General features: G+C 36.0%; 2 protein-coding genes across 4 annotated transcripts; one reads left to right on the top strand and one right to left on the bottom strand.

Moving 5' to 3' along the window:
* Positions 1-440: 440 nt before the first annotated feature.
* On the top strand, positions 441-15850 carry znf710b (zinc finger protein 710b). Of its 2 annotated transcripts, none has more exons than XM_021477855.3 (5): positions 441-566; positions 10715-12250; positions 14174-14365; positions 14454-14625; positions 14719-15850. In XM_021477855.3, exons 2-5 carry the CDS (start codon positions 10757-10759, stop codon positions 14895-14897), a joined length of 2037 nt encoding a protein of 678 aa, XP_021333530.2. In that variant the 5' UTR covers positions 441-566; positions 10715-10756; the 3' UTR covers positions 14898-15850. The 2 variants fall into 2 exon arrangements, with proteins under 2 accessions (XP_021333530.2, XP_021333529.2); XM_021477854.3 differs by lacking the exon at positions 441-566 and adding an exon at positions 8656-8821.
* A 115-nt stretch (positions 15851-15965) lies between these two features.
* Positions 15966-24566, bottom strand: wdr76 (WD repeat domain 76). 2 transcript variants are annotated; one of them, NM_001198567.1, is given in 15 exon segments: positions 15966-16393; positions 17608-17661; positions 17980-18132; positions 18278-18376; positions 20198-20310; positions 21313-21468; positions 21589-21739; positions 21859-21899; positions 22000-22098; positions 22187-22298; positions 22446-22498; positions 23404-23496; positions 23578-23646; positions 23750-23911; positions 24431-24566. In NM_001198567.1, coding segments are annotated over 15 exon segments (1662 nt in total). In that variant the 5' UTR covers positions 24482-24566; the 3' UTR covers positions 15966-16137.

The raw sequence follows: 24566 nt of genomic DNA, 5'->3' as shown, positions 1-24566 counted from the left end.
ATGAAGTATTTTAGATTTAGATGATAATAGGGCGACATCTTGTGTTTGTAACAGAAACTAACCAGGTTTCTCTACAGATGAATTAAGCCTTGTGAATCAATAGCGTCCTCTATCGTCCATTATTTGTATAAGTCCTCTATTTTTTTTTATAAATTACCCAAACAAAAGTGCACTTTTGACACAGAATCCAAATAATAACGCTACTGTTTAATGAGTAAAAATCCACTCATTCTGTGCTTTTTAAAAACCAAGCCTCTCAATCAGATTATATCTCTTAAAGAATAATTTTCTTAAACATTATCAGCCTGTGTTGTCAGAATTTGTATTGAATCAATCCAGCAGCACGGGTGTATATTTTCTGCCGCCACGAGCTTCATCATTTACTTGTGACAGCGAGGAGGAGCCCGGGCTGTTTATTCGTTCACGTCACTCTTTCTCTCATTCCCTTCTTCCTTCCTTCCTTCCTGCCGAACACAGAGAACCAGACCAGCAACAATTCAAACTAGAAAGCGACATTCAAATCGTCCAAAGTGTTTTCTACGTATACACCCGATTTTTGGAGCGTGGTAAGTTCGACAACGGTCCGTTCATTATTAACATAAAAACAGAAAACGAAACTGATGATCGAATAGCCCCCGAAAGAAAAAAACCCGGCTGTCCCACTGTCTATCCCAGCGAAACTCACCGATTTCTGTGTAACTGGCCTCAAAAATAATGTGCACTCTGAACTGGATGCTGATATTTACATTTCCGCTTTTCATCTGACATCTACATTACGATTTGTGCTTGCATGTCCGAGGATGCGATTGTGTATCTGGGTCATTTTATAGAGCCAAAATGTCGCCTTTTCTTTTTACTTCCACATTCTCTCATGGCACAAACAGATGGCGTCGGGAGGGGAATGGAGGGAGTGAAAAAGAGCCGCATAAACGAATAGAGCAGGCCACGCTCGCCTTCAGTTAACGTTAGCCTAGCTCACACGGTGTGTGACTGGAGCACAACTTAGGACAGGCCCGAGCCCGTGCAGTCTGCATTCAAGTTTCCCTCTCTGAAGTTTCTTTTCTCAACTCTTTACATATGGACGCAATGTAGCTGTTGATGCTGAAGAATGTGGCCAAGTTTTAAGACGCGGCTAGCTGGCTAGTGAGTTTGCGTGGGATTGGTTGTAGTAGTGTTGTTCAAGGGTATTCGTTACGATATTTCTAATGCAGTCACTGTGATCAACTTATATTTGTCAGTCCCATTGTTGCCAGTAGTCATTGTTTGTCAGCATCTCGGACCGGAGGTCAGGTGCATTGGTGTCACACATCATCTTCAGATCACATGATCTGTGTATTTAAAGAATTTCAGCATCACAGTTTGTTTACTTGTAGACTACTATCTGAGTTACTGTTGTGAATCAAGTGTTCAGCTTTATTTTGCATGAAAGCGTGATGTTTACATTTTATTCCTAAAAATGCTGTGTATATATTAAATTATTTGTATGTCTAAAAAGTGGATGATTCTGTTAGGTGATGTGGTAATGTTTTATTATTAGTGTAAGCTGATAAAATACTAGTTTTACTCATTTTGTTTTAATTCTGTGATATCGGAGAAGCCCATGTTATCATTATGACAGAGGATATCACTTTTAAAACAATTTTTATTTCTGTTTGGCAAAACAACAATCAAGCATTGACCGCCAATTACCATGCACCTTATAATAATTTAGAAGAGCACGCATAATAAGGTGCACACGTCAGGTTCAGAAGTAAACACTCTTGTTTAAAGAAAAATCACTTGTTTTCTTCATACTGTAGGAATATTGATGTTGTAACAATGATAAAAATGGAAAGACAGGTTTTTTGTGAGCAAAATATAAACAGAATATATATATATATATATATATATATATATATATATATATATATATATATATATATATATATATATATATATTTATATATATATATATATATATATATATATATATATATATATATATATATATATATTTATATATATATATTTATATATATAACCTTAAAGCTATACATTGAATTTGACTATTTAGAAAGTCACCACAAGCAAAGAACTTCAAAAAGTTCTAGTCACCTTACACTCTAATATACTTATCTAATAACAAATAAATAAAAAGCATAAATAAATATAAAACACCCACGATTCACAAAATATGAGAAACTAATAATTATTATTATTCTTACAATTTATGTAAATGACAGTATGTCGACATTACCGATCTGATTTTTCATGTAAAATTATGCATGGTTATTCGTAAACGAAATTATGGTTTCCAGTTCTTTTTAGTGTACAAAACCTATTATTCTCGACATTTCAGACCTTTTTAAAGTTTTCCTTTAATTGTAAACACTTTTTTTATGTAATTTCCTCACGTTTAGTATATAGCACAGCCTGCATTGAAACATAAGGTGGATGTATCAGCCATTAGTAGGGCCAGACAGAATGTGCAGAAAATGTTTTTCCATTTCTGCAGAGAATATTGTAAAAAAAAAAAAAAATATATATATATATATATATATATATATATATATATATATATATATATATATATATATATGTGTCTGATTTATGCTGAATTATTTTGGAAGTATCATAACTAAACTTAAAAAGACATAAAAAGAATACATTTTTAACTTTAATGTTAACAATGCAAATCCAATTAGATCCACTTATTTGGTAAACAAAGTAACTCTCTCATATAATATCTTTACTGAAAGACAGAAAATATTACATTACAAACTGTATTGAAAATAAATCAAATGAACATTTTACTGTTGTTATTATTATTATTATATCAAAATAATATTAGTGAAATGAATTTAAAAACTGAATAAATATAAATGTACACAGATTTACACAAGTAAATACATAGGATCAACGATGGGCTAAAAATCTGCTGAAATCTGCAGATTTCTGCATGTGCTGATTACATGTATTTACATGTGACGGCAATAATTTGTTGACATAATGGTTGAGCACATAGGCCCAGTTTAACAGAGAGAACTTGGTTTAAACCAGGACTAATATTTGATTTAATAAGGACAATTTAGCAGATTTTTATAAAAATGCTTTAGAAAGACACATTACCGCATGTGTGTCTTGAGGCAAAACAATGACATTGCCATATTTTAAGATGTGTCTGAGATTGTGCAAGTTATATTCAGTTAAGACAGCTCAAAAAGCAGTTTGGTCTGAACTAGCCTTTTCAGTGAAACAGGTAGGTCTACAGAAGCTTGTGCTACACAAGGTCTGTTTAATAATAATGATTATTATTTTATAGTTTTTATTTTATTTTATAGTTTAAACCTTGGTATCAGTCTTGCAATAATAACCTTCACAAATCTAACAAGTCTCACTACTTGAGATGCTTTGTTTGGGAGAGGTAGAAAGTATGTGGTGCTTTTTGCTTAATGTATTATATGGCTGTATTATATAACCGCTGTTGTTGTCATTGTATGTCTTCTCAAATTCATACATAAGTACTTGATGTGTAATAATTGTAATGATGAGCTCTGGAATATCCAAATCTGCAATCACTGTGACTGTTTAAAGACTTTGCTATAAGGAAAAACCTTTATCCTTGCTTTCTATTGTAAATCTTATCATGTGATATGTCTATAGCCCAGCATTAGGGTTGACTGACCTAGATGCTATTGGAAACATTGTCCAGTGAATCATGCAACAACACTCTTTGTCTGGGTAATAATCCTCCCTACTGTTCTCTGAAAACTGTAAATGCAATAAGGCAAGGCGGTATCTTTCATTCTGTGTGATTAATCAAAAATAGCATGTGGCCGGGATCTATATTAGTCACCTGAAGTGTAAAAATAGCACATAAATGACATTTGTTTTTTTTTGTTTTTAATCTTAGTGTTTAGTGATAATGTAGTGTTGATACAAAGTTTTTGGTCAAGTGTCTGTGTGAAAATAGATAAAGTTTAGTTTAAGAGATTGGAAGATACCCTATAAGTGATTTGGCTCTAGATAATAATTTTTTTCCACCACAGACCACTAGTTTCCATTGCAGAAAAAAAAGTTAATGTTCTGAATGTAAAACTTGGTGTTTAACACTGTCGTAAAGTTTTCACGTCATTTCATGTCAAAATGGAACTGTATGCTTTTAAGAATGTCTTGCTTTAGGGATTAGAGGCACTTTAAAATTTGAAGGTCTAGATAGCAGAATATGCCTCTGTATACACTAGGTTTGCATGGTTTACTGCCTGGTACAATGGTAGTATTGCGATACTATGGCTCCAAAATGCTAGCGGTGCCACTGTAGTTTGTAAACGGTATATCGTCATTAATGGTCTATCTACGATAGATAATGTTGGATGTGGAAATTCACTAAAACGCTCGCGTGTTTGTTTTAAAGCCCTTCAAGGTGCAAGTTTTCTGATGTTTTCTGACGTTTTAACTGCACATCTGAATCGGTTCATATCTGTTCCTTTCAATAGGATTTAGTAGCTACAATAACCGCAACAATCTCTTAAAAAGAACTACTTGCAGTGAAATTTTGAATTACTTTGGATTGTTACCTGATAAGACTGACAAAACAATAGATGACAAACCCAAAATAGCAACAGGAAATATTGAAACAATTTTTGACCACTTCATAAAGCTTAATTTTGTTGGAAAAAATGCTCTTTTGTAACAAATTTTATTTGGTGTGGTTTGTATCTTTATTTTAATGTATTTTTTTGTTGGTCAGTTATCTACAAACAAAACAAAAATAATGAATTTTAGGTGACGTGACTTGCAAATAATACTTTTTTCAATAATAAGGGAATTATGAATTACATTTAAGACCTATTATAACATGTAAAACAGTAATTCTGACAATTTTCTTTATAATTTGAGTTATGATTTACAGTATTGCAATAATACTTGGTATCATGATTCTTCAGCTGGTATAGCAACATAAGATGAATTAATGGTATCGCGACAACCCTAGTATACACCTGCATTTTGGTCAATTGGATCACAAGTAGATGAAGGAAATACATTCATGTTGCCGGCCTGTCCACTTTTTCTGATTTCTTTATTGAAACAGTCTATCAGTGATTGTTTGTATGCCCCCTTTCTGATATTTCCATTTAATATTTCTAAATAATTGCTCTCAAAGATCACATAAGAAAATAAAAGTAGACAACAGTCCGAAATAGTAAGAGAACATTTTTCTTTTCCAATTTTTTTCTCTTTTAAACCAAACTTTTTCAAAAGGCATGGTGTGAATCACATATGGCTATCACACTTAAACAACACGTCCTGTAACATATAAGAATTATGTAAGTAGGCAGACACCCTTTAGTGGCTATTGAACAAATCTGAGCAAATAAGTAAAGCATCTACAAAGCTGTTGCACATTCAACTACCTGTGCAAGTGCCCAAATAGTAGACTAAATGGAAAAGCTCAAACATTTTAGAACTCACTTTGTATTTAGCATTATTCACACTATAAAAATGCATCTGATTACCAAATAACCAAGGCCTACATTTCACTGCGGGAACTGTTTAATCCATTATATCCAAGATTCTAACCCTCAACTTGACGTAGTTTAGATTGTGTGTGGCTAGTGTTATATTGCTTGCCTCAGGATCTGTTTGTATTTAAGTTAAATTAGTTAGTTAGCCAGTGCTTTTTAGTTTACGTTAAAGGTTTTAGTAAGATGCCCAGTGCTAACAGTTTATACACAAATCAGGTCTCTTATTCTGGTTTGTGTAGACTCTGAATATGAAAAGCATTTGACTCATATATATTTTTACAATTCCAGTATTACAGTAATAGGTAGTGTTTTTTGACTCTAATAGAATTGCTAATGTCTACATTAGATGTTTTGCATCCTGTGATTTGTCATCACTAAATTTGAATTCATACTGTTGAACCAAATTCCTTGGTATTTAATTTTTTTGTCACCACACTATCTCGCCGAGATAGCAGACCTTTCCCAGGGGACAGCCTTTCAATCTTTCTGTCTCTCTCTGCCTGTCATGTTCTGTCTCTTTCTTCCCTTCCCCCCAATGGTTTGAATTCTTTCTCTTTCCCTTTTTCCACTCTTTTCTTAAACCCCCCACACCACAAACTCAATCTGACTCAACTTCTCACGTTTTCTTACTTTCTCATAAGGATCTCCTCTATCGTTCTTTTTGCTGAGACTCTCTCTGTTTCTTGTCTTTTGCCATTTCTCTCTTTCTTTCTCTCTTCCCCTCCCTCCTTTCTCTCTCTCTCTGCCCTCCCTCTCCTGTTCTCTTTATCTCCTCCCCTCTTTCCCTCTATTGCTCTCTCACCATTTGCTCTCTCACAATATCTCCCTCCCTCTCTCACTCCATCTCTCTCTCCTTACTGGCAAAGGCTTCCCTTCTCCTCCCTCATCCCTCCATTTTCTCTTCTTTCACAATCCTTCTCTCTCAGCCATTTTATATAGAGGTATATCTACTTATTTTGGTATCCATTAAAAATCAATACTCAGTCAGTAATTGCAAATTAACGTAGGAATAAGGGATAATTATATCTCACAGATAAAAAATATTTTTAATCACTTGTGAAAAATGAGGCTCGTTCGTGAAACACAAGCAGAATGAATTTCATTGTGGATGAATGCTTCATAAAGCTCTTCACAATATAAACTGCAAAAATTCACACAGACTCTGCTCTTGTTGGATCTCATGGATACGAGTTGCAAAATAAAAGTTTTTCATGATTATTTATAAAAGTTTTGCAATGAGATTAAAACTGAATAATGCACACCGATTGGCCCTGAATATAGGTACGTTAACATGACTCTAAATATGGTTTCACCAATTTATTTTGTGCGTTCATTTACACAACAAAAGCATTTTTGGGGCCAGAAAATACTACATTTTAAGATCTTTCAGAAAAAATTCTCTAACTACCAAAGTAGGATTTAGTGAATGCACATGATGTGCATGGCCAGCAAAATCTTTTGTATTTAATAGATGTCTAATAGACACCTAAACGTAGACAGCTTGCCTAAAACAAGGCTAAACTTGGGCTGTCAGTGAAAATCTAATAGACGTCTAAGAATAGGCCAAAACTAGACTAGTCGTCAAATAGACAGATCAGACAGACTTTATATGCGTAGTCATTCATTTCTGTTTATTTGATGACTAGTCTAATTTTGGTCTATTCTTAAACGTCTTATTAGATTTCTTACTGACAGCCCAAATTTAGCCTTGTTTTAGCCAAGACGACTATGTTTAGACAACTATTAAACATCTTTAAAAAACATAAAATGCTTGCTGGGTGTGTATTGTGTTTTCAGATTATAGATATGCGCAAAACGAAAATGGTGGACTACAGGAATGATTATTTCCATAAAAGCCTGCAGGTGTGTCGTGTTACTTCACAAAGCATCATAACCATCTACTGGCCTGACATTCATAGAACATTTTTAGTTGTGTTTGGAGATCTGTGTGAACTGCAATGTTTATACATGGAAGTCAAAAACCCAAACTATTTTTCAGGAAATTTTTGTGTTTTTCGTCAACATTTACCCTACAGCACACCCTCATGTATCTTACCGCTTAATGTATGTACTATTGCTAGTCCATTGTGATATGAACCGAAATGGATGTCTTCAAACATGAAATTGTACAATGATGTTACATTGTGTCTGAAGGACTTTCATTCAAAAGGAGAAAATGCAAAGCAAGGGTTCAGATTTTTTAATACCGCTTATCAGAAGGAGGCAGATCTGAATGCAAGATAGCGGATGAATTTGTGCAGAAAGATTATTGGAGAAGTCTGACTAACAGTAAGTCACCAAAAGATTAAGTTACTGTTTGCAATAAGATCTATAACATGCAGTTAGACAATAGATGAATTCCCTGCTTCCTTTGTTGTTTGTTAAAAAAAGTGAAGCGTAAATGTGTCATACAAACTCAACAGAATGGATATTCATAAGTGAGTCCATATATAGACGTCGTAGACGGACATCAGATAGCGTCTACTGAGCCTTAAACAGAGCCATGCTGAACGCTCTTGTTTCTCAGCAGCACACAGGCCAAAAGGTCCTCGTCTGGCACAGACTCTCTCAGATGCATGTGTGCTCTCGCATCCTCTGTTCTGTCAGACGGCTAGATAGACTGGTAAAGAGTTGCTTTCATAACTTCACCAGTTAGACCATTCCCCATCTGTTTGTTCTGTTCTTATTTTGATCTCCTATCAGGTGTATTTCATGTTTCTATGCATGTATTCCTCTCTATATACTTCTATTGCAGCTCCCTTCTATGGCAAACACAGCTTCTCTTTGTGTGCTTGCTGTTTTTTTACATGCATCCCTGTATCTTTATGGCTAATTTTTCACAGCGCGAGGTTTTGTGTTTTCAAACGCGTTTCACAAGTGCATGCAAGAGAGAATGTCTGAGTAACAGTTGAGAGAGTAAGAGGAAAGGATAGAGAGAATGAGCAAAAGAAAAAAAAGAATGAAAAGAGGGGGAGGGAGAGAGAGAGAGAGAGAAAAGAGCAGTGTATGTGTGTGCTTGGTTGCGCCAAAGAGAGGGAGAGAAAGAGAGAGAGAAGTGGGGGAGGGGAAAGCAAAGAGAAAAAGAGTGTGTGTGAGAGAGAGAGAGAGAGAGAGAGAGAGAGAAAGAGAGCACACATACACAGAGAACAGAGAGAGAGAGAGAGAGAGAGTACGAGAAACAGAGGAGAGAGTGTCTGTTTTGGTCCAGAGAACATATAATGTATGAAAAGGGAGGGCAGCGTGTGAACTCAAACCCTTGACTCTGCTTCAGGATGAGATCTCTCAAACACCTGAAGCCACAGACCAAGAAAAATGTGGTGAGTTCCCCTTGCTACTTCTCCGATGCCCTCTGAGGGCTCGGTTTGTTTGTACATGTGATTGTAGTCACTAAACTAGATGGCCTAAGTGAGAGGTCTTACGAAATGGCTTGGCCTGTGTTTTTACATGTATTTGATTGCTTCGTCTTTTTAATTATAGCAATGTTTTAATTAATCAGTTTAGAAACTTGAGTCAATTTTGTCTCTCTTAAACTCTGATCCTTCAAGCCTTTTTTCAAATTTTCTATTTATCTCTCATTCGCTCTCTTTCTTGCTTTTCAGTCACTCACTCATCCAGCCACTCTGCCCCTCCCTCTCTTTTTTCTTCTCTTTCTGTTAACTCTCTCGTTCACCCCTGCTGTCTGTCTCTCTCTCTCTTTTTTCCTCAGACTCTTCCTGTCTTTTAAAAGCACTTAGACGTACAGTTGAAAATGCCTACCAGCACAATCCTCATTACATAATTACCTTTGTTTCAAGATTTGCATGATGCGCAAGTGGAGATTAAATTTCCTTAAGGTGTGGATTCTTCAGTAAACCGTGTCACCTGTCTGAGGGAATGTTGGTTTTGTGTTGAGTGAGATGGAAATTAGAGGGTGCTGACTGTGTTAGTGTGTTTTACAGACATGGTTTGTGTAAAAAAGAATTGTTTTGTCAACTTGTCATTTCAAACCCTGACCGACTTAATTATTTGGACCATGAGAAGTTTGACAATGACAATATAAGATTTAAAGTGGAAGTTTAGTTAACAAAACGTCATACAGGTTTGGAATGAAATTTTAATTATTACAGAATTTTTGTTTTTGAGTGAGAACTTGGACTTCTGCAAATGATGGTGTATTTTTTCGTAGTACCAAACAAAACTCCAATTGTTTTTTTTTTTTTTGCACAAGCAGATGTAATAACATTGGTTGAACAAATGGTGTGAGTTTGGGATCTAGTGTAAATGTACATAATTAATCTAAACTACAGCATTTAAATTGAAACATTTAATTTCAGTTAGCATTTTTATAGCTTAACAATAAAACAAACGTATAAGAAATTCCATTAAATTTTAATTGTCTTCTCAGATGTGATGGTGGGCCAAATCAAAGGTTACCGTGGGCCAATATATATCAATATATATCACAATATGTATCTGATATACAGTAGATAATAGGGCTGCACGATTCAGGCTAAAATGTGAATCAAGATTTTTTTGCTTAAAATTAAAATCATGATTTTCTCACGATTCTGTAGATGTAAAATAAAGGATAATATGAGTAGGCTATTATTATTGTTAATTCTCAAACATATGGTAAAACATCAATAATAATATTAGACCTGTGTGTGTAGGTCAAAATTTTGTATAGTCATTATGGTGGACTTTAACAGACTTTCAATATGTCCTGTTGGTAATTTACAGTAAAATGATGACATCAGAATATAACTATTCATAATTATAAAGTTGAATTATTATGTTTGAGTTTTCATTGAATATTCATTGAAGTTTTCATTATTAGACCATTTTTGCAGCGTGGGAATTCTTGCATTATATTCAACATTATATTCTAACATTAAGATTGCGTGTAGGGTAGAATCATGATCTTTTTTCGATTAATCGTGCAGCCCAAGTAGATAATCACAAAATAGAATGTTTACATCTTGTATGTAGACTCTAATGTTCCTGGCAGTGACCAAAGATGAGAGTAAATCACCTACTGAGTCTTTTTTTAGGTTGGTTTTTGATGCTGTGTTATTCACAAAAAAAAAAAAAAAATTTCAATTACAACATAGTGTAAATGCATCTCAAACTTCCAAACAATGATGTCATTTTCCATAAAAGAAAAAAGATTCTAACGTCAAGCTAAACCCGTAGTCATATTAAACTAATCTACTTGTGCTTGTGCTCTTCAGGAGGAGAAGACACAGCGGCTGGTCAGATGTTATTCTGAGGCCATGCACCAACAGATGGACGCAGGGACACAGACAGACCCTGTGGTGGTCCTGTCGCTGGCCCAAGCTGCTGTGTTGGGACTCATCTCCCAGAACGAGGTCTTTGGTGCCACAATCGCCCCCAACGGCTTCTACACGGGAGACCCCAAAGAGTCCCCTGCTCCGCCGGGTGAGAGAATGGACTACGAATACGCAGACCAACTTATAGGTGCCAACGGTGACTACCTTGGGGAAAATTTGGGCGAGGATGGCCACATGCACTCCAGCTGTGCTGAGAGAAGGTGGCAGGGGCAACCTGAAAACACCAAGCCTCCTGTAGGGCACCAAGACATGGCATTGCATGTTAAAGGAGAGTCTGTTACCCCAGGTTTGCCCTCCTGCACTCACATGATGAATAACATGGTTCCCAGAGAAGGCATGCAGATGGTGGACCCCACCAGCTACAGGGTCCTGCCCAAATCCCAGTCCAGCAACTGCAGCACCACCTGCGTTCGAGATCCCAAGAGTACGCTCTCTCCACCTGACCCACATTTACATTCGCATTCCCACGGACATAATCATGCACCTCATGAGGTGCCTACACGCAACAGGGGCCATACACATGAGAAAGGAGTAGATGAAGTGGCAGAGGACAGAGACAATGGAAGAAACGGCATGGGGAAAGCCGGAAATGGAGAAGAGCAAATTAGCAGCTATTTTCAGGCAAATGAGGTCGGTTACGAGGGTGGCGAGATGGAAGGGGTCGGGGACTTTGATGAAAACAACGATGGGATGTTTTGGACAGAGCCAGTGGAAGGGGAGGCACCCCGAGGCCGCAGAATCGACAGACTGGACATCAACATCCAGATCAACGAGTCTTACTGTGTGGATGTTGGCGAAGGCCTGAAACGATGGAAGTGCCGCATGTGTGAGAAGTCTTACACCTCTAAGTACAATCTAGTCACCCACATCCTTGGCCACAATGGCATAAAGCCACACGCTTGTCCACACTGCGGCAAACTCTTTAAGCAGCCCAGCCACCTACAGACGCACCTGCTGACACACCAAGGCACAAGGCCACACAAGTGCACTGTGTGCAAGAAAGGCTTCACCCAGACCAGTCACCTGAAGCGGCACATGCTGCAGCACACCGACGTCAAGCCCTACAGTTGCCGCTTTTGCCGCCGTGGTTTTGCTTACCCCAGTGAACTCCGTGCTCATGAAGTAAAGCATGAACGAGGTCGATGCCACGTCTGCTCGCAGTGTGGCATGGAGTTTCCAACCTATGCCCACCTAAAGCGTCACCAGGTGAGCCACCAAGGACCTTCCACCTTCCAGTGTAGCCAGTGCAACAAGTCGTTCGCTTACCGCAGCCAGCTGCAGAATCACCTGCTGAAGCACCAGACGCAACGCTCCTTCTCCTGCAGTCAGTGTGGCCTGCAGTTTCTTCAGCTGCATCAGCTACGCCAGCACTCCCTCACGCACAAGACAAACAAACCTCAGACCCGCGCTACCAAGGTACAGAGAGAATTATTACACGTTTGATCAACTCTTTTCTTGCTTTTGTTTGTTATCTTTATGTTATGCTATGGCGAGGTCACGTCTTACATAAGTAATGGTAGTATTTCAGCTAATTTTACATTTGGTCAGCTATTGTTTTGATTATTGGCATTGGCTAATGATGGATAGTTCTGCCTATTTTGCAATTTAGATCAACATCTAGAACTAAATGGTAAGGTAGAGCCAAACCTTTACAAGTTTTTTCGGTGTTGAACACAAAATATATATTTAATAGTGTTGTAAACTGGGAGCCGTTGATATGCATAGTAGGAAATAAATACTATGAAAGTCCATTGCTAAATTTTTCACAAATTTTTTTTTCACATAAAACATTTTTAACAATATCCTATTTTATTTTAAGGTACAATTCTCGCTTTTAATAAAACACTAACTATGATTTTTGCTTTAAATTCTTAACTTACTGCTTATTAATAGTCATTAGGGTCGTGGTTTAAGTATTAGGTTGGAGTAGGGAATTAGGGATTAGGTTCATGCAGAATATGTAGTTTATAAGTACTAATAAACAGCCAATATCTTATACAGGGTGTCCGCGGGGTCTTAAAGTATTAAATGTTAATAAATCAATCTAGAGAAATTTAAGGCTCTTAAAAAGTATTAAAAAGTCTTAAATGGTATTTTGCTAGGTGTTTAATTTTATATCATTTTGATTATGCATTGTATTGTTGTATGCTAAAGTTTGCCTAAATTAAATCTGCGAATCTAATCTAATTAAATCTAATATCCGGATTCTGTGTAGTTTATGAAATCCTGCTAGCTTTGACATCATGCTGCTTTGTTTACTGCAGTAATCAAGGCAACACTGTTATTTCTGCAGTTCTGTAGGCGTCAACCTGCTGAATTAGCTGGATTTTATAGATTTTTATGCAGTATATGAATAATGTTTTAGTTTTTGATACATTTTTTTAATTAATATTTAGTAAATATACTGTAAGTTAAAATCTCTACAGTGTTTCCGGTTAAATCCTAAAGTGGTTATAAGGTCTTAATATGTATGGAAAGAGTCTTAAAAATGTCTTAAAAGGTATTAAATTTCAGTTTGATTCCTGTATATAGTGAGAATTTGTACTTAAACTAAAGTGTTACTCTTATTTTCAACTGAAGAATGAAGCTCAAACAGGTTTGGAACAAGCTGAGGATTAGTGAATAATGATAATATTTTTATTTTTGAGCGAGATCAAGGTGAAAATTCAATCCCACACTATTTAAAAACAGTAGTATATTAAATGAATAGTTTACTCAAAAAAGAAAATTAACTCACCCTCAAATGATTCTAAACCAGTGGTCTTAAACTCAAATCCTGGAGGGCTGCAGCTCTGCATAGTTTAGTTCCAACTAGCTTTAACTCACACCTGCTTAATAGTCTCTAGTAGTCTTGAAGACCTTGATTAGTTGGATCAGCGTTGTTTAATTAATATTGGAGAAAAACTCCAGTGTGCAGAGCTGCGGCCCTCCAGTAATTGAGTTTGAGACCTGTAGTCTAAACGTTTATGAGATTCTTTAATCTGTTGGACACAAAAACAGATATTTTGTAGCAAGCTAAAACATGTAACCATTGACTTCAATAGTAGGAAAACAAAAACTATTGAAGGCAATGATTACGGGTTTCCAGCTTTCTTCAGTATATCTTCTTTTGTGTTCAACAGAAGAAAGAAACTCTTAGAAGTTTGGAACCAGTTGAGGGTGAGTAAATTTTCATTTTTGGGTGAACTATCACTTTAAACAAAAACATAAATAGTTCTTAGGTATGCTAATCAGTAACACGAATGTTCTATCTATAATTTCAAATTATTTACAACTTGCTGTTTCTAACATGTTTTCACATTCCATTTCAATTGTTGTTCGTGCTTGTTTTCCTCTTAGGGAACAAAGGGGTTTAAGTGTGATGTATGTGCCAGAGAGTTTACATTGTCTGCAAACCTAAAGAGGCACATGCTGATCCACGCCAGTGTTCGGCCATTTCAGTGTCACGTGTGCTTCAAATCTTTCGTCCAGAAACAGACCCTCAAAACTCACATGATCGTACACCTGCCTGTGAAACCCTTCAAGTGCAAGGTTAGGCTTAGCACGTTCTTCACACCACCTCTTTGTGACAATTCCTCAGCGTCTTTCATAATGCTCTTTTGACTTCTTTTCCACACAGGTGTGTGGAAAGTCATTTAACCGAATGTACAACCTTCTGGGCCACATGCACCTCCATGCAGGCAGTAAACCCTTCAAGTGTGCGTACTGCTCGAGTAAATTTAACCTGAAGGGAAATCTCAGCAGACACATGAAGGTCAAACATGGAATGGATGTCTCTCCAGATGGACAAGGTGAGAGATTCCATCAGTATTTAGCAAACATTCTCTAACATCGCAGTTATGGACATTTTCCAATATCAATTTCACTTTGATTTTTTGGTACAGATGGCCCAACAGACATGGAGCCCCATGAGGACTATGAAGACGAAAACTTTAATTTCACAGCACCAGAGAATATGGAAAATAATGATGCCCCAAATCTAACAAAGCTATCCGAGGTTGCCATCCAAGAACTTGACTATTACAACTTCGGGAAGGATGTGGGAAACTACAGTACAGCATAAAACAAAACAAGTCAAGCTGAGATAATATTAAGTAATAAATGGCCTGCGCTGGCACCCATCAACCATGAGTTGATTGAGATGTTCCCCTATGAGAACCACTGCTCGCCTTTTTGAAGAGCAGGTTGTTGGAGGCCATCTTGACCTCCTGGGGTTGATCTCATGGAGTAGCCACTTCGGGATTGTCTCTTATGAAACAGACTGAAGGTTTGCAAAGAGTCATTTGACTCCACAAACATCAATGCTGTGTTTTTAGTACGTTGTGGATCACAAGGTTACATTTCTGCCCAATACATTAGCCTCATCATTATGCAGGTGCATACACATGCAGTCTTGTGTAAAGCACACAGTCCTCCAAAAATAAGTTTGGTTGGGAATATGGAAATAGCAGGTGCATGCAGCCGTGTGGCCTTCATCGATGTGGTACTTCAGAGCAGTCTAATAACTTCTGTTATTTTGATTTATATTGCCTTCACTTACAGTAAGTCATAGAAACACAAAGAAACTCCTAATGTAAAAGAAAACAAAGGCCCATGTAAATGGTTGGATATCTGCATGAGTAGATAGGTTTGTGTGGGTACAAAAATAAATAAATATACATATATAAATGAGTGATGTGTGCCTAGGCCCAGTGTACCAAAGCTACTGCACTTCGTCTGGTACAGGACCGTACGCTGGCCATTCCCAAACACCACTACCGTTGCCAGAACTTAACTTCATCTAGTTTGGTTTAACAGCTTCCGGGTGGAGAATTACTGTTCCTTTGTATTGATTTGCTATTTATTTTGCACTTTGAAAAAGCCAATTAATTGCTTACGATGAGCCTCTTTCATCACTGACTGTTTGAGTTCCTGTCTAACTAGAGGAGATAAAGCCTGTGTGACATCCATAGTAAACTGTTTTCAAGGCAACTCTGTAGATTACTAAATAAACTTGTTTTTTGAAGTTCTACTTTATTGGAGTGAATGATAATTTGATTAAATGAATGTGTTTGTGTGTGAGTTCAGGATGGATGTGTTCTAAAAATAGGAAGATTAAGAAGGAATTTCAAAGAAAGAAATAAAGCTAAAATAAGATTATTCAAGTACTCTTTAATATGACATATATCAGGTTAAAGGAACATAAACAACAGCATATTTGATATAAAACAACAGTGCCGTGTGTGTGTAAATAAAAGGAAAGTAGAAAAGCAACATTCAAATAAAGCAACAGGTAAAGCAATCAATCTTTTCTAGTTGATAAATCAGTCAGTGTAGATGTGCAGCCGCCCACTTGCATTGCCTCCAAGCAGAGCGTTCCTGCTAGGGTGGAATGCTGTGACGGAGCACACAGTGGTCAGGTGCTCCGTGTTTTGTAAAGTGTGGAGCAGGCGACCGCTCTCGTGATATACCTTTATTTTACGAGGCCTGTCCATGGTGCCAATCACAAAGCATTCTTGGTGCTTGGGGTCCCATACGGCACACAGCCTGGACAACCACCGGCCTGTTTGCATGTTGTGCCTGCACAAAAATCAGTTTATCAGTCTGTAGTTAAAGACATCTTTAATTTAAAAAAAGGTAAAACTTTAATTTGCTAGTTCAGTTGAGACTAGAAGGGAATTTGCAACAGCACTCCAACTAGCAGTAATTAAAGTATTTGTAAACTGCTGCTATACCTTTATTTTGATGGTCTCCTAAAAGACATTTTAATGACTAAAAACTGTAATTTTGAATGCATGTTGACATTGACTTTAACTCAAAAGTCTAATTGTACTTTAGTGTAAAAAAAAAAAAAAAGGTATATGAGATATGAGTTGCAAAGATATGTATATTAAACATTTTATCTAAATGTGACTAATTAAATAGGACATATAAGAAAATACTAATAACACTTAGAAATGGCCAAGCTATATTTTAAATCTAAATTTATAAACTTTTATTTTTTTAAATAATTCAAATTTATTCAACTAAATAATTCTGTATTATTCTACATCTGTGTAGTTTGAGTAAAATATGAATGCATTTAGAGAATATCACTGCACACGGCTTGTTTAGTTACTACAGTTAATAAATGGGTTTATTTAAAAGACAAGTTCTAGAACTTCTGTTGCCACTGTGAGTGTGGGGCCTCAGTGCATTATCTATGTTGCTTAGCCTATGTTTACAGCCCTGCTGATTCTGTCTTTTAATTTAAAAACAGCACTTTAATGCTTTTGAAAGAAGTCTCTTTCTCACTAATGATGCACCTGAAAATAAAATAAACACATTGTATATTGTGGAATATCTAAATATTTTTTAAACTTTAAACAATTTGTAAATATTATTCAAATATTTATTCCCGCTATTGCAAAGTTCATCATCAATGATTTTAGCCATCTTTATTGTCACATGATCCTTCGCAAATTAAATTTAAAATCTAAAAATTAATTCTAATAGCTAATTTGGTGCTCGATACAATGTGCAAACTATAACAAATTTGTCAGATTATGAGATGAATAAAATATTCCAAACCATGTTGTGTAAATAATGCAAGTATACAAATTTGTCACAACACTCTCACTTTTCATTAATTTATTGAATCCCTTCTGATTTGAACAAAATTTCGTAGTGTATGACTCAAAACAGAGATTTTTACTTTATTGCATCTTTTGAGATTATAAATTTTGATTTGAACTCAATCTCCTAGTGTATGTCTTACAACAGAGCATTTACATTTTAACAACAACTATACTTACCTAATTGATGTTAGTGCAGGAATCCTGCCAGCTATTTGCGAACTGTCAAATACCCTAAAATAAATTAGCAAAAGGAAAATAACATTTGTTATACAAATCATAAATCATGTTCAGCATTCATTAACTCTAGAGATGATAATTGGAGGACAGATGACATTTATAATTCTTGAAAGACAATATGATAGTAAGGTACAAATAGTTCATACGGTTTAAAAAACAAAAACATAAATCCAACCTATTCAAATACATCAAATAAAATCTTAACCATGACACTCTGGCACCCTCTACTGTTAGACATGGAAGACAGAATGAAGGAACATCTAAAATTTAATGTGAGCGCTTCTAGCAGTGACATTTGTGATCTCTGGGCACCTGATGCAGTCGTCCATGCAGGTGGTCAGGACTCTGCTGCCGGTGAGTGGGGAGAAAAAGGCACTGGAGGTACTGCGATTGTGACCATACAGTTCACACACTGCTGGACTGTTCCTTTTTTTCAGATGGCGCAAATCATAGATGTTCACAAAACTAAAAGAAAAGACAAATATAACAAAAAAACACAAAAACAATTAGCTTCAGTCAGCATAGCATGCAAACTTTTAATCAGTAACTTAAAAAGCTGATTTACTTTGTGAAAATGAACCGAAATATTAGTACAGGTAAGAAGTATTACCTGCTCTCTGCTACTAAAAAGTAATGCTGCTGCACAGGGTGGACATGAACACCTCGCAGAGGAGCTGCAGTCATGGCATGAAGAGATTCACACAAGTTCCTGCAATTATATTTCATTCATAAGTTATAATGTAAAGAAAATTATTTGCCCCCTTGTGAAATTTTTTATCTTATTCAAATATTTCCCAAGTGCTGTTTAACAGAACAAGAAACATGTTCAGATTTTGTTTGGTTAGGCTGGAAAGCAACTTTCTAAATTTCTAAAATGAATTTTTAGGTTTTATAATACAAAATCATCATCCCCTTAAAAAATCATTATTTTTTTCAATGAGCCGCAACAAACAAACCTAACTTGCTTAATTAGCATAAATAACCTACACTGAAAAAATGCTGTCTGCAAAATTGTTGCAAACAATTTATTTGTGTTGAATTTAAACAAACAAATTAAATTTTGTAATGTTCAACTTATTTTAATTGTTTAAATTCAACATAAACAAATTGTTTACAACCCCTTAACTTAAAAAAAATAAGTAAATTCAAGGAATCATCCTTTAATAATTTTTTTCAGTGTAGTTAGTCCTTTTAATATAACTTTAAGCTGAATGCTAGCATCTAGCTAAATAAACTGTAAAATAATATCAGGGTATATGCAGGAATCCTGAAGGTAATTTAATACCTTTTCAGGACTTTTTAAAGACCTTCTCGGAATATTTTAAGAGCTCATCGCCACTTCAATTTCTAGTCAGTATAAAACCTTTAACTTAATAAACAGTGGTTAAAAAACAGTTGTAGTTAAATTAATGATGCACAACCATGCAACAGAACTAAGACCAGCTTTGAAGAAATAAAGCTTGAAAGAATAAATTACGTGGCTGTTTTCAGCGGCAGGCTTTAGCCACTGTTTAAACTCTTCTTTCTCCAACCAGGAGTACGCAAACTTACATTTTCCCATTTCGCCGTCTGTTTCGCTCTATTGTTTCTCTACATGTGGAGAGCATCACATCACCTTCCCATGTTTGTCGCAAATTACGTGACATCACCCAGACGGAGGAGCTTAACCAGACGCGCCCAACCTGAACCAATCACGTGGATGGAGCACGCCGTTGTTAATATTAGAAAGAAATGAAATATATTTATGGAATATACTTTTTTTGGAGTCAAACACTTTGGACGATGCTTGAAATAAAATTAAGACCTCTTAAAAATGCAATTAAGACTTTTCAATACCTTTTAAGGGCTTTAATTTTCTCATTTTCTCTTTAATTTTCTCATAATTGATTTATCAACTTTAAATACTGTTTAAGACCCCGCAGACACCCTGAATTGCACTGTTATCACGACAATAGAAATAGGTTATATGCACAGCTAGTGTTCTTTCCCATACCAATAAACTTCCGGTGAACAGTTAATGGGACTTTTTTCAATTTTATACGGTTCCTTTTACATCATCGATGTTGTAATGTAATTAAAATACAATCAGTGAAATAGACTTCGGCATTCATTTAGTTGTTCAAGTGTAAAACGATATGAAAAGCCGTTTAGCGAGCACAGAAACACCAAAAACACTGGAGTAAAATAAATGTCCATATTATGGCGTGGGAAAATTTCATTTAAAGCAGCGTTTCTTGTACAATCTGAGACCCACTTTATATTGTATATCAATCAGGCAGTGATGGTTGATTTTTAAAGAAAACAGACCTCAAACACGCAACTTTTCTGCATACAGTTCACCGGAAGCACTAGACCCAGGTTATTCTGCATATACCCTATTACCTGTTAAAAATTTGTCATTAAAACTATTACATTTTTAAAAAAAATCTCTCTATTGGGAAATATTTGAAAAGTAATACAACTTTCACAGGAGGGCTAATAATTCTCTGTGTATAAATATCTATAAACATGTTATATATGTTGGTCCTACCCAGTTCTACGGTCAACAACGGCAACGTCTCCATTCCATTCACCAAACAGCAAGGTGGAGCAGTCACTTGACAAAAAGTCAAAGCTTTTCAAGCTAGAGGATGAGCGATACACCTGCAAAATAGAGATGTTATATTGTGAAGCACTAAAGACTGCACACTTTAAGGTTTTGATGCCTATTTGCTAGATGCGCATTCATACATTCATTCATTCATTCATTTTTTTCTTTTTAGTCTCCATTTCAGAACCACCAACCATTCCAGCATATGTTTTACCAGGGTTTCTGCAGATTTATTCAAATCAATTTTAAGACTTTTTGAGACACTTTTAAGACCATTATGAATGACATTTTAGACCTAAACAAAGCTAAACACAAAGCATTTTTTCTAAAAACCCGTTTACTTCTGTAAATAGTTTTTGTATTAATGGAAGATCGTGTAAAGGGATGTGTTGCTTTAGTTTTCTTTAACTGATTAGAAAATTAAATTTGGAGAATTTGCTGTAAAAATGTCTAACAGCTGTTGTGAATTGTGTCTCTTTGCAATAAAAAAACTTAAATATAAAAAGTTAAAAGTTCTGAGAAAAGTTTATAGTTGATTGAGTGTCAGCCAGACTGGATAGCTTTACTTAGACATGGGAAAATCAAGGCCAGTTTAAAATGATTAAAACCTACAACACAATATTTCAGTGAATTTAAAACTTAAGGCCTAAATTTTAGCTTTTGAAATTGAAGACATTTTAAGACACCACAAACACCCTGTTTATGCAGCAAATGCCCCGCTAGCTGCAACCCACTACCCATACACTTTTATTTACACACTCATACACTATGGCCAATTTAGTTTTTTTATTTCACTTGTGCCGCATGTCTTTGGACTGTGAGGCAAACCGGAGCACCTAGAGGAAACCCACACAAACACCGGAACAACATACAAACTCAACAACACTCGAACCAGTGCTAACCAGTGAGCTACCATTTCGCCTGCTAGATGCAGGTGCATATATATAGGTTCTAACAACGTTAGTAACATTTAATCTTCATCATAGCTGAATATTATTTTTTTACTGTGATTATTAATATTTGAGTGTCTTTTGATGGTACATTAGCTGTTTTACCTCATCAAACACAGCCTTCTCCAGGTCCATGCTGCGTGCAGAGCCATCATAACTCGCTGTGATGAGATTGCACGGCTGAGATGTGAAAGCCAAGGCAGTAATTGCACGGGAGTGGGGTTCAAAGCAGACTACACCATCATCCCCCCATTCAGCATCCTGAAAAAAACACAGTTTACATCATCATAAACACAACACAGCAATTCAGAACAGTTATTAGTAAATAGTCATTCATTCCCAATATGCAACTTTCACAAATTTCTCTTCTCTTCATCTCACCGGCCTCCAGAGTCCCAGGTGGCCATATTTGTCTCCTGCAGCCATTAGCAAGTTTGAGGAAGGGTGAAAAGCTGCACAACAGATTCGTTCTTTCACAACTTTCACAACACGACTGTCATCAATAGATAACTTCTTCAACATTCTTTCATACCTAAAAACAAGTTCAGCAATTCTTTAACAATACATAATATATTCATTGCTTAAGTGAGAGAAGAAATTGCAAAATTACAAGCACAAGCAAACTCTCTTTCCTTATTAGATTCTACTCACGATTTCAAATCTGGTGTTCCTGTGCTTTGTTCTAACGGGACCTAAGCGTGATGAAATCAAACAGATTTTGGGTTATTATTAAGTCATTATTATATTATCAATGTGTGGTTAACTTAAGAATATTTTAAGCATGTGACTGACTTCATTCCAGACATCTAACAAATCATCAGGTAAGGTGGCATCTTCGTCCAAGTTGATAGGGTCCAGTGGAATAGGTCCTGGGGGTTTAGCTTCTTTTTCCTAGTAAGGACAGTTTTATTTCATATCAATTCATTTCAGTGTAAATTTATTTATTTATTTATTTATTTTTAAATGACACATGACTTACAAGCTCATAGGTTGTAGGAAAGGTAAATTCTGTAGCAGTGGTACTCTGAGGACCCTTATTCTGTAACCGCAGTGACTTTCGAACTGGAAGCATCTCCACTTGGGTCTTTTCTCTAAATTTAATAATAGAATATCTTTAGTAGTGAGATGTTTTTAATACCTTTAAATATAATTGAAAATAATACTAGTGGTTTAAAAAGGTTCCATCAATATATTAATTATGTACATTTGTCACAATATGTACATTAAGTAACAATTACTTTTTCAGGCCTTTCTGTGTAGGCTTCTGCTTGGGTCTCAGAGCTTCAGAAATCTGTAAACAAGTCGCATTCATATTAGTATAAAGTCAAGCATGTCAAAATACTGAACATAAATAAGTGGGTATAAAGTCAAGCATGTCAATCTCAGGGTTTCTGCAGGTTTCATCAAATCAAATTTGAGACTTTTTAGGATCCTTTGAAGACCATTATGACTTAAAGGTTAGATTTATACAGGGCTAAACACTAAGCATTTTTTTCTTATAACCTGGTTACTTCTGTAAATAGTTTTTGTATTAATGGAAGATCATCTAAAGGTATGTGTTGCTTTAATTTTCTTTGCCTGATTGGGTAGTTTAATTTGGAGAATTTGCTTTTAAAAAATGTCTAAAAACTGCTGTGAATTGTGTCCCTTTGCAATAAAAAACGTAAATATATATTTTTTTGTTTAAAAACTAAATCAAACAAATAGTGCTCAGGGGTAGCTTAAATAATGTGTTGGTGCTCTTTGGGTAAGGGATTCATCAGAATAAACTGCAAAAATCAGTCCAAGGCGCTCAAAAAATGTAAAAAAAAAAAAAAAAAAAAAACATTAAAAACCCTTTATTCACATGGCTAATCCTTTAAAAACCTATGCACGTTTTGGCAGAGAGCTGCCTTCATAGACTGATTTTTGCTATTAAAAAAAGTTTTGAGATGGATTATAGGTGATTGGTGTTGGTCAGATTGGCCAGGTTTACTTGGACAGAGGGAAATTAAGACCTGTATAAAATGACCTACAACACAATAATTTAGTGAATTCAAGACTTTTAAGGCCTAAACTTTTGTTTTTAAAATGTTAGAGACTTCAAGACTTTCTAAGACCCTGCAGATACCTTGAAAATGTAATGAAAATGAAAACGTGTACAACTAACAAAGACACAGAATGCAACATTTTAAATCTGCTGCCTCGCTAAGTTACCTCGGTCAGATTCAGGGAATTGAGGAAGGCCTGGTTCTTTCTGATATTCTCCAATCGCTCCAGCTGATATTCAGACAAACCTTCACGATAACCCTGCTTGACAGGACAAAGAAAAGCCTTTCAGGTGGACAGTCTACATTTTGGCAGACTAGTCAGACTACTGACTGTACTTACTGGAAGAGATTCATGATCAGGGTCTGCTTTTGACCTCTTAACTTCTTTTTCTTTTTCACTGCCACTTATCTAGGGATGAAATATATAATGATATAACATATAACTCAATAAATATACATATATGTTCAAAAACACAGCTGAGGTTGAAATGGTCAACAAAAGATGTCTTTACCCTTCTTTTGACGACTCTTTTGGTGCTTTTCACCTCAGACCTAAAGGTCAGACATTTTGGGGGTAAATTTTGTTTCTTCCTTTGATTTTGTTTCTCTTTTATTCGCCGAGACGTCCGAAGCACGGACCCGTCCATTCCAGGATTCTGAGGCGGCGTCCTCTCCTAAAAAGAGATACAATTATTTTTTTGAACGCATAACTTTATTAACCAGCAGCGGTGTGTCTGAGCACTGTGTCCGACAGGGGGCGCTAAAATCACTAGCTGCTGCAGCAGGTTCTGTAATTTCAAAACTTCTTTATAAACACTAACGCTACAGCACTCACCGAATCGCTTTTAATCGCCCGTTACAGTGTTTACATTTATTTTCTTTCAAATACAAACGTCTTTACTATCGTGCCTCACACATTTCAATACATTACGCCGACAACTTTCAGCTGTAACGTTACTTGGCAATTGTATTTGCCTGTACGTGTAATGAGGTAAAAAGTTGAATCTTTCTGTCCATCAAACGTCAATTCAACAGCATGCAAGCTAACATTACCAGTACAGAACACTTAAGTAACGTTAAAGCATAAATACATGCATGCAGACCTAAGACACACTGCAAGGTATCAGCGCGTGTTTTATTGATATATTGTGTGGAAGTGAGAAACATTTAGTAGCGAGCAAACCTCGGCTCACCTGTAAAAGCTTCATCGTCTCTAAACTTAAATCACTTTTATCTGTATCCATGTCTACGCTCTCGAGGTTATTCAACACACACACTTCCTTTGAAATCAAGCTGTTATGAAAACTCCCGCGTACGAGCGGTTTCGTA

This window comes from Danio rerio, chromosome 7 (assembly GCF_049306965.1).
Source record: "Danio rerio strain Tuebingen ecotype United States chromosome 7, GRCz12tu, whole genome shotgun sequence".
NCBI classification, from domain to species: Eukaryota; Metazoa; Chordata; class Actinopteri; order Cypriniformes; family Danionidae; genus Danio; species Danio rerio.
Note: the sequence above shows the minus strand (reverse complement) of the source record. Positions and strands in the feature narration are given on the sequence as shown.